Source organism: Montipora foliosa, chromosome 5 (genome assembly GCF_036669935.1).
Source record: "Montipora foliosa isolate CH-2021 chromosome 5, ASM3666993v2, whole genome shotgun sequence".
Classification (NCBI taxonomy): Eukaryota; Metazoa; Cnidaria; class Anthozoa; order Scleractinia; family Acroporidae; genus Montipora; species Montipora foliosa.
Window position 1 is genome coordinate 46,414,925 of NC_090873.1, and position 10,000 is coordinate 46,424,924.

Here is a 10,000-nt window from a genome sequence, read left to right on the forward strand (position 1 = left end):
AACTGATCGAATATCATGGACACAACTGATCGAATATGAGGGGCACAACTGATCGATAAATCAGTACAACTGATCGAATATTAAGCACACAACTAATCAATAAAACCGTACAAGTGATGGAATATCAGGAACACAACGGATCGAATGTAAGAGACAACTAATCGATAAATCAGTAAAACTGATAAAATATGGAATAAGTGACTTGCAACTGATCAAGTAATGCTAATTACCCAACTATAAAGGTCACTTAGGTGAAGAGAGTATGGACTAACTTACGGCGCGCCATAGATTTTGGCAAATGAACTTGAAGATAAATGGGCATATTGTAAAATCTGGACTGGATTGGATTTGTAAAACATGGACTGGAATTGTAAAATCTGGACTTGTAAAAGGAGGATTGTAAAACATGAATTTGTAAAACATGGATTTGTAAAAGGTGGATTTGTAAAACATGGATTTATAGAAACATGATGGCATTGTTCGACTGCTTATTTGTTTATTTCTCTGTCTGTACCCTTTTAATTTTAATTATTCTACTTTATATTATTTTCATTTTATTTTAACGCATCACATTTAAATAAGTACTCAAAAAAATTGTTTGTGCATTGTTGAGTAACATTATCATTTGAAAATCGTTAAGAATAATCGAGAAGTACGAGAAGCACTCGCTTACGGCAAGTAAGCATTCTCGGCATTCTCTCGTGTTCCAAAAAAAAAAAAAATTCCTCGTGGTTATATTTAACTCAACAATGCATTCACTTACCTTTGATGATGAAATGACAGGGTTCTTGGAATGTTTTTGAAATTCTTAGAAACAACACTCTTGAAGAAAGTGTGCTTGGCCTCAAATCGCATTGTCCAAATGTTCCGTGCTGGTCCAAATCTACATTTAAAAATGGCAGCTGTTATTTATTTTGCACAACACTCAAAATGAACAAAAAGTCACGGCTCCAACCATTAGGTTTTGAAAGGAAATGGAAATTCATAATCACCTGGCTATGTCATCTGGAATGTGGATGATATAGTGCACTTTGGGAATGATTGAGGCATCAGGGTAGAGTCTTTTGAAGAGGGTATGGTGTTTCTCAATCAGAAATCGCAAGTAGGGAATGTCATCTTTCCGGATGGCTGGAGCAGTACAGATTTGGACAATATTCCAAAGTTTCAGAAGGCAATGCCACTCTTCCATGTCCAGATTGACTTTGTCCCCAATTATTATGGGGAGAAAGCAAGAAAGACACTACATTTGGGATGCTGTAACATTGAAAAAGCAGACCACTGATAACAATGAAATACTGTCACTGCAAGTTTTGTGTACACCAACTACAACTTGGTACTACAACATGACTTGTATACAAAACACTTCCACATTTTTTTTAAAATCTCTAATTACGAAGTTAATGGCTGCTAAACTAAAGTAATGTGTACTGAGCTTATGGTCAAAGAAAATCCATCATGTTTTCAATGGGTGCATGTTTCTGTTGCAAGAAATTGTGTGCATTAAAAATGCATAATGCAGTTGTAAGGAAAAGAAACTAACCACTCTGTTTTAGTTTAGCATCCTCCAAAGCATTCAGTGTCTCCCTGGCAATTGGCGTTGGTTTGTCTTTGCTATGCATGTAGCCATAGTTGAAACTTTCCAGTCGGTGGTTTAGCGCTTTAAGAGTCAGGCCATGTTTTTCATCAATGAGCACCTTAAAAAACTGTTTGGTCTCATAAGGCACAACTCCCTCAAAACGAATGTGCATGATTTCTTCAGGAAAACACTGGCATACATCAAAGTTAGCCACTCTGTTCATCACACTGAGCTAATTAACTCCATACGTGGTGGAAAATGTATCTCGAACATGAGGTGCATTGTCTGGATCCTCAATCATTTCACAGATTCGCAAGGGATCTGTCAGGTTTCTTGCCTGAAATTCTTCTGCTCGAAACTGGAAAAATGATTAATTACTGAATGAGACAATGATGCAATCCTTTAGGGCTAAAAAAGTCATGAGATGTATCTCTTGCAAACTTCTTCATTTCATTTAAGACTACTCAAAAGTAGAGTGCATAACAAAATGTCTCACTTTGAGATAACTAAAAGGTTAAATGAGTAGCTTCATACAACATGCACATTTTCCCACATTAACTACAGTACATGTTTTAGGGATTTATTACCTTTCTTCTAGTTTCTTCTTTTGTACCCATGCAGTGTCTGCATATTCGAAGTGCCCCACCAACACCCTCTTTAAAACAACGGACAATTGCTTCCCAGTGCATCGCCACTCCATAGCAGAAGGCCTCCTCGTAAGTATCTGTCTTGACCATGAACCTTAAAGCAATGTCCCTGTTCCTTTTTACATCAAAGGGGAAAGAAAGTAACAATGTTAGTTGCATGTCATGTCAAGTAACAATGAGTTTCTACCACAGACTGATTTTTTCTGCAATTGCTCAAGATTAAAACCTGCCAGTTCATCTCGACAAATCAACACATTTATCACATGAATCAATTAAGGTTCTTTGTATGTTGAAAATGTTATTTCTCCTTTTCAAAAAACAGTAAACATTATATAAACTATTTTCACGCTTTGGCAAGTTCATTGAGTTCTTGAGTAAAGGGTAACAACATTTTGTCAATGCCATGCCTCTTCATGTCCTGTGTCTTTGCTATACCAATAAGTTGGATGTTTCGGATTGTGGAACGGTACATGTGATGGATATTCGCCAGTGGATAATAAAACACACCTGAAAATATAAAATGTGCCTGTTTGAGGAATGTGGTGGGAGGCGCGGTGGCCTCATGGTTAGTGTGCTCGACTCTGGATCGAGTTGTCCGGGTTCGGGGCCTGGCCGGGGACATTGTGTTGTGTTCTTGGGCAAGTTGGGCAAGACACTTTACTCTCACGGTGCTTCTCTCCACCCAGGTGTATAAATGGGTACCGACGTAATGCTGGGGTACCGGCGTAATGCTGGAAGTAACCCTGCGATGGACTAGCATCCCATCCAGGGGAAGCATAAATACTCCTAGTCGCTTCATGCTACGGAAACCGGAGATAAGTGCCGGCCTTAATGATGCATGCATGTAGCTCTTTCAGCTATTTTTTTGCAATATGCAATTTTTGGCAGTTTTGTATATTAGCAAGCATATTCTATTTTGTGCACCCAGATTGCATGAGTGTCAAATGTTGATTTAGCACAGGAAAAATCTACGAAGTTTTTCCTAGTATGAGAGTGGCATAAAATATTATAGTATTTTTTCTCCCAGTTTAAGTGTATAAACAATTGAAATGTTTCGAAGGAAAAGGAGTGTGCGAAGCATGCAAGTGGGTGAACACGCATAGGTGCAAGGCAAGCTGTATTTAATGGTGTTTTACTGCAAAGATGTTAACTTAGATACAAGTCCAAATTCTGTGAAGTTGTACAGGATGGGTATTTGAATATTGTTGTATATAAATTCTTTTTAAAAGGGCAGTAAACCATTTGTGGACAGCTGCCGATGTTTTGTGCAAATATTTATGTAAATGTTATAGTTTGGGGTGAATGGTAAAGTGTGTTCTGAGAACACAACTTAAGATGTGCTTTGTTACACATCAAGAAGTGTGACAAAACACATCTTTCTGCAGAACACACCTGAAAGTGTGTGAAATTTAGGACAAGTGCAAAACACAACTTAAGGTGTGTCTTGGGAACACACCAAGGTGTGTTTGGCAGGCTCACCAAGGTGTGTTTGGGTAACACACAAAAAGGTGTGTATTTATACGCAATTCTATGTGTGTTGTTTTGAAGACAAAAAAAGGTGTGTTGCAGTAACACACCTTATTTAAGAGTGCATCTAAATCTAAATCTAAATATCGTTTTGTCGGCAAAAATCCTCTATGGCATCACGCCAAATCTAAAATAATGATGGTCAATGATAAATAAAACTATACTAAAATATACCAAAGAATAATGAAAGCTAAGACTAGTATTTAAAAACTATTAAAAACTGCTGGTAAAAGTTAAACTACAAGAGTTTGCTTTTAAAGGTATGGAGGGATTGGCTGGAAACAGTTTCTTCTGGAAGTTTGTTCCATTCAGCTATTGTCCTTGGAAAGAAAGACAATCTAAAAATATCTTGATGTCCTTTCGGCTCAATAAGTTTAAAATCATGGCTTCCCTGAGTTCTCCTTTCTCTGCTTTTTATCAAATAGTCCCCCCAGTTCCCATCTAGAAGGCCGTGGCACATCTTGTATATAGTAGAGAGCCTTGCGTGTCTTCTCATTGTTACAAGTGTGTCCCACTGTAGGTCTTGCAGCATTTCAATCACACTCGTTGTTCGATCGTGATTTCCAGTGACAAAGAGGGCTGCTTTCCGCTGTACCCTTTCTAGAGTGGCTTTATCTTTCTGGTAGTGTGGGTCCCATGTGCTACAGGCATACTAGAGTTTTGGTCTCACAAGTGTCGTATACACGGTTTCTTTTACTGACTTTGGAGAGTTCCACAGGTTTCACTTGAAAGTCCCAAGACCAATACATCATCATCACCATCATCGTCGTCATCTAATGCATGACTTTGAAAGAAAATAACATCTCGAGCATTATCACACGATCCACTTAGCAAAAACATAAAAAATGAGGGAGGTCTATAACGCTCAGGGTTTCTCATTTATTGCAACAGGTGAAGTCAACCATATTTTTTGCTATAAAGACCTCTCGTTATTTGCCTTGTTCAGAGTTGTTGTTATTGTATAAGTTTGAGTCGATTGATCCGTTGAGGTGTTTTCTCCTTCGACAGCTCTTCTTGTGCGATTCATTACAAGGCGATTTATTGGAGAATACGCAAGACTGGGTAAGTCAGAGGCTAATTTTCTACACAAGGTGTTATAACTAGGCACGAGTCGATGACAGACAAGGTCGAAGCGTGATACCACCAAAGGACGTCAATTCTAGCTAATTCTTAGTTCATTAAATTTCTCAAAGGGGTGCTTAAGTCCCCCACAGAAAGAAAAATATAGTCATTTCATGACGTCATTTGGAAAAGGACAGTACACTATAACAAATTGTAAAACGCAGATGCGGACGTGCTGAATTATTGCTTTTGCTCATGTTAGTAACCCGGCAAGTCGTTTTCGTCCATTTTATAGTTTTAATTTAAGTCACCTTTGGCTAAGTTAGAATACATTACTTTGTTTCGGTGGACAGGCTAAGAGCAAACGTACAAATACCAAGCATGACACTGAGCTTAAAATGAACAGACTGATTTTAGGTTAATATTTCGTTGCAAGGAGATCAACGAGTTCTAACTTGTAAAGCAATGGTAAATAATAAGGAAAAAGCCATTAAATAAACTAGCATTTAAATTGTTTTTGAGCAATTCAGGTTATTTTAAGTTATGACATGTCCTAAAATGACAAAAGAAAAAAGATGCAAGGGTTATGCATTCCCTACACGCGCTGAATTGAAGATATAAATTCCCTCGTGGCTTTATCAAATAAGATGCAAATTTGTACAAGTCTTTAAGGCGAGGCTTGGATAGACCTTAAAGTGCCCCTGTGACGAAAATACCAATTGTTATGTTCCTACGGATTTCAAAACTATGTTAACTAAACACTAAGCGACCAACGTTTTAAGGCTTGATTTCAAAAAGGCACCTGTATTTTCAGGGCCGTAGCCAGTATGAGGCAAACCGAGGCACTTGCCTCAGTCATTTTTTCGTGATTCTTTGAAATAAAGGGTGATTCCAGTGTGTCTTTAAAATGTACTCATCATAAACACCTAGAATCCCTACGTAGAGAATTTAACCATGGACATTGCCTCAGTCATATTTTTTTTCTGGCTACGGCCCTGATTTTCATATTAAATGGTGCGCTATTACTAACTCTAAGGTAGTGTTCTAATGGGATCAAGCGTTTTTAGTTGGTTGGGTTGGTTGGGTTTTTTTAGTATTCTATTCGGAAAAAACCGTTTTCGGTTGGTTCGGATGATCAACTTTTTCAATCGACATCAAACTTAGTTGAAAAGGTTGAAAAAGCATTCGCAGCGACCGCTGTCGTTTACGCGGGGCCTTTAAAGTCGGCCGCAGGCTTCTGCCGAGTTGCTTTCCCTCAACTTGTCAACGCAGAGAAGTCTGGTAATGACTATTTCCAGGAGTTAACGCGTTTCAACCGAAAACGGTTGAAAAAATGTTCTATCGGAAAACTACACCGGTTCAGGTTGAAACGGTTGATCCCTATACAACACGACCTAAGTTCTTGAGAGAGCTGGATCGAGGAGAAAATGACGTCAAAGTATCACTGGTTTAAGAATGCAATGCGCCTGTACGCCGCAGAATTAATATGCATCACCGGATTTTTGGGCTTTCAGACTTTACTCGCTTTTGCATATATAATAAGCTAGTGAGCCTTTGACGTCACTTTTCCCTGGATCCAACCCTCTGGGGCTCAATTGGTCAGTTTTGAACGTGAGTAATGGCGGACCGCGAAATATACAACTTACGCCCAAAGTAAACTGCCTTTGGACAAAAATCATGTAATACAAGAAACTTAATCAAGTTGGAGGCATAAACCAAAATTTTCGTTCTTAAAAAATAGAATAATCGATATGAAAAAACTCTACACTATAATCTTCCTTCTTAAAAAATATGGAAAAGGATAATGTAAGAAAACAAAAGAAATACCATGCAAAATGAAATATTGGTTCCATGAGGCAATTCCAAACAACCCCAAAGTCTAGAAAAGCCGACTGCAACACCATTAGGCCCATAAATGGCTGCGAATCGTAACCGCGCTGGACACACCACCAACACACTACCAACGCGTCGGCCGACACACTACAGACGCGTTGGTCGAAATACTTACTCTTTCGAATTTTGTTATTTCTTTCAGTTGGAAGCAAGAACAACTTCATAAGGAACGACGAAAACGTAATAGCCAAATAGCCGCCATTTTTAAAATGAAACGCTAGTACCTAGGTCTTCTCGATGTTTTGGCAAGGGTCGGTTATCAAAGCGGGGAGTTAATTTGCAAGTCGACCGACATATTTATTTTTCGTTCATTAGAAAAGATTCGGAAGTTTAAACTCTTTATTGATCATTGACTTTTTAATATGTGGTGGCTCCTAAATTTTTTAAGTTTTCCGTCGAAGACATTTTCGTTCAATTTGATGCAGGGTGTACTGTAGGAGTATAATCATTCGTTCTTATGGAGGGAGCCAGGAAAAAATACCATCAGGCCGGTTAATAAAAACACTGAAAAAGAATACGGCCATAACCAATCACATGAAAATAAAAGTAAGTAAGTAAAGTAAATATCATCAGAGAGGGTCGGTCTCAGCAAAAAATCAAATTATTTTAATTGTCACTGCGAGGGCTAAAAAACTTAAGAAATTACATCCCTGAAACTCAGAATGTTCGACATCTGGAGCACTTGAAGGGTTCACTTGAAGGTGCACTGTTGCTCAAGTTGGACGAGAACGGTTGCGTTTTTTCACAATTAGTAAACACATGCAGTGTATTAATTATCTATTTTATAAAATGACTCAGTTTGTATAGGACTGAAATCTACTAGTACTCGTACATTTCTTCACCTCCAAAATAAAATACGTTGACAACACATCTTGCTGACTATTTTGCACTATCCGTAACAGGACTTGCTACCAGCTTTTATGTCAGTATCACTTGACTCTACAAAACGAGTGTTACGAAAAATAGTATTGCGTGACAAGCGTTACTGTCTAGAAGCTTCGCGAGAGTTCGTAGTTTGTTTATATTTAGGTTTGTACGTAAGCGTTTCTAAATCGGTGTGTTTTGTAATCTTTCTATAATTAGAGTGATTACTAATTTAGAAAGTTCTAGAAGTTTATTGTCAGAGTATATAAGTAGACGAGTACAAGCGGAGTGTTTTTCTAACTAGTTTTTCACAAGCGAAGAGAGTTGGCGGTGGCCGTGTTTAGTCTAGTGTGACAGAAGCTGTGTTTATTCAAGTTGGCGGAGGCCGTGTAAGTTTGTCGAATACGTGTTGTTCAGAGTTTTACTTCGTGGAAACTACGTTCATTTTGGATTAAATCTTCTTGTTGTTGTTCCGACAACCCTGCGTTGAGTTTAGTTTGCAAACTACCTTTCCTCAAAACACACGAACTCGTAACATTGGGGGCCTGTCCGGGAGAGGAATTCATTTGTTTGCTGACTACAGAAACCAGGAAAGGACAATTCAAGAAGGAGTTACAGCTAAAGTAAGGAGAACTGTGCAAGAGAGTATATTGTGTTTTTGCTGTGGAATACTGCTATGGAAATGGAAAAGCTTTTGCAGATGGGGAAAGAATTTGGATTGCAAGGAGAAAAGCTGCTCGAGTTTGTAGAGAAGCAACAAAAGTTAGAACAAGAAAGAAGAAAGGAAGAGGAAGAAAAAAGAAGGGAACAGGAAGAAAAAGAAGAAAAACGCAGACAACTAGAACAGGAAAGAAGAAGGGAAGAGGAGGAAAAAGAAGAGAAACGCAGACAATTTGAAGAAGAACGAAGAAGGGAACAGGAAGAAAGAGAAGAAAAAAAGAGGCAATTACAAGAAGAAAGAGAAGAGAGACGTCGAATGCTTGAGGAGGATAAAAGAAAGGAAGAGGAAGAAAAAGAGGAAAGGCGCAGAAGAGAAGATGAAGAAAGAGAAACTAGGCGACAAGAACGCGAACTAAGAAAATTGGAGATGGAAGCCGAGCTGTTGAAACAGAAAGAGGCTATTGAAGCGGCAAAAAGAGAACATGAACTGGAGATTGCACGTTTGGCTGTGGAGAATGCTGACGGACGTCCTGAAGTGAGAGAGGATCGGGCTAAAGCACCTAAACTCCCCTCGTTTGTTGATGGTAAAGACGATTTGGACGCGTATTTGCAGAGGTTCGAGAGATTTGCCGAAACAGCTAAGTGGAAAAGAGATGGATGGGCATCGAAGCTCAGTGCTCTGTTGTCTGGACGGGCACTAGAAGTGTATTCACGTCTATCGGAGGACGCAGCTAAGGATTATGACAGGGTAAAGATTGCGTTAATGAAGAGATATGACCTTACCGAAGACGGCTATCGTCGAAAATTTAGAGCATCCAAACCAGAAGTTGACGAAAGTCCGGAGCAGTTTATTGTGCGACTGGACAGATACCTGTTACGTTGGCTAGAGCTTTCGGATACTGCGCGAACCTTTGATGGTCTTAAGGACTTGATCGTGAAAGAACAATTTATTGACTCTTGTCCTAAGGATTTGGCAATTCACCTGCGAGAAAGGGCGCCTGAGACTCTAGCAAAGATTGCGAAGATCGCTGACCAGTACTTGGAGGCTCATGGTAAACATTTGTTCAGCTCAGCGAGCAGAAAGCCAACAGTGCAGCCTGAGAGGGACGAAGCCAAGAACATGCAGACTAATCCACCAGCTCTGCATTGCTTTAAGTGCAACACCCGAGGTCATAAAGCTGTCAACTGCCCAACCCTAACAAGAAAGTGTTTCCTATGTGGTAAGCAGGGACATGAAGCTAGAAACTGTCGATCAGGTGGACGCAGATCAGGAGGACAAAGTAAGGATGGTAACCCTGTACAGCGCGGTCAAGTGAGTGCCAGTTGTTTAGTTCAGCCCCCTGAGGTTAAACCTACTGATGAAGAAGTTAAGGCCTGTATTAAAGATGATAAGCTGCTGTTAGCCTGTGGTAAGAAGATTCCATTGTTGAGTAGTGCTTGTATTGAACCGTTGACCGGAGTGAGAAGTAAAATGCCTGTCGTGAAAGGTAGAATTGGAGAGAAGCCTGTTGATGTCCTGAGAGATACTGGTTGTAGTGGAATTGTAGTAAAGAGGGACCTTGTGTCTGAGGATCAGTTTACTGGCGAATTTAATGTTATGCTGCTCATTGACAATACGGCAAGGAAAGTTCCCATCGCAAAGATTGATGTTGATACACCTTATCTCAAGGGCCAGGTGGAAGCGCAGTGTCTTCCCGATGCTGTTTATGATTTGATTATTGGTAATGTACCAGGCGCAAGAGCCGCTGACGACCCAGACCCAAGCTGGCAA

The 10,000-nt window shown here is 39.5% G+C and overlaps 1 protein-coding gene across 1 annotated transcript in view; it reads left to right on the plus strand.

Moving 5' to 3' along the window:
* Positions 1–4,712: 4,712 nt before the first annotated feature.
* The window catches only part of LOC138004459 (uncharacterized), an 8,300-nt gene continuing 3,012 nt past the window's right edge, over positions 4,713–10,000 (plus strand). Inside the window, exons 1-2 of the mRNA XM_068850980.1 lie at positions 4,713–4,812; positions 6,848–10,000. The exon at positions 6,848–10,000 is cut by the window's right edge and continues 3,012 nt beyond it. Of these exons, the coding sequence (XP_068707081.1) occupies positions 8,246–10,000 (1,755 nt within the window). The 5' untranslated portion in view covers positions 4,713–4,812; positions 6,848–8,245. The remainder of the gene's footprint in view (positions 4,813–6,847) is intronic.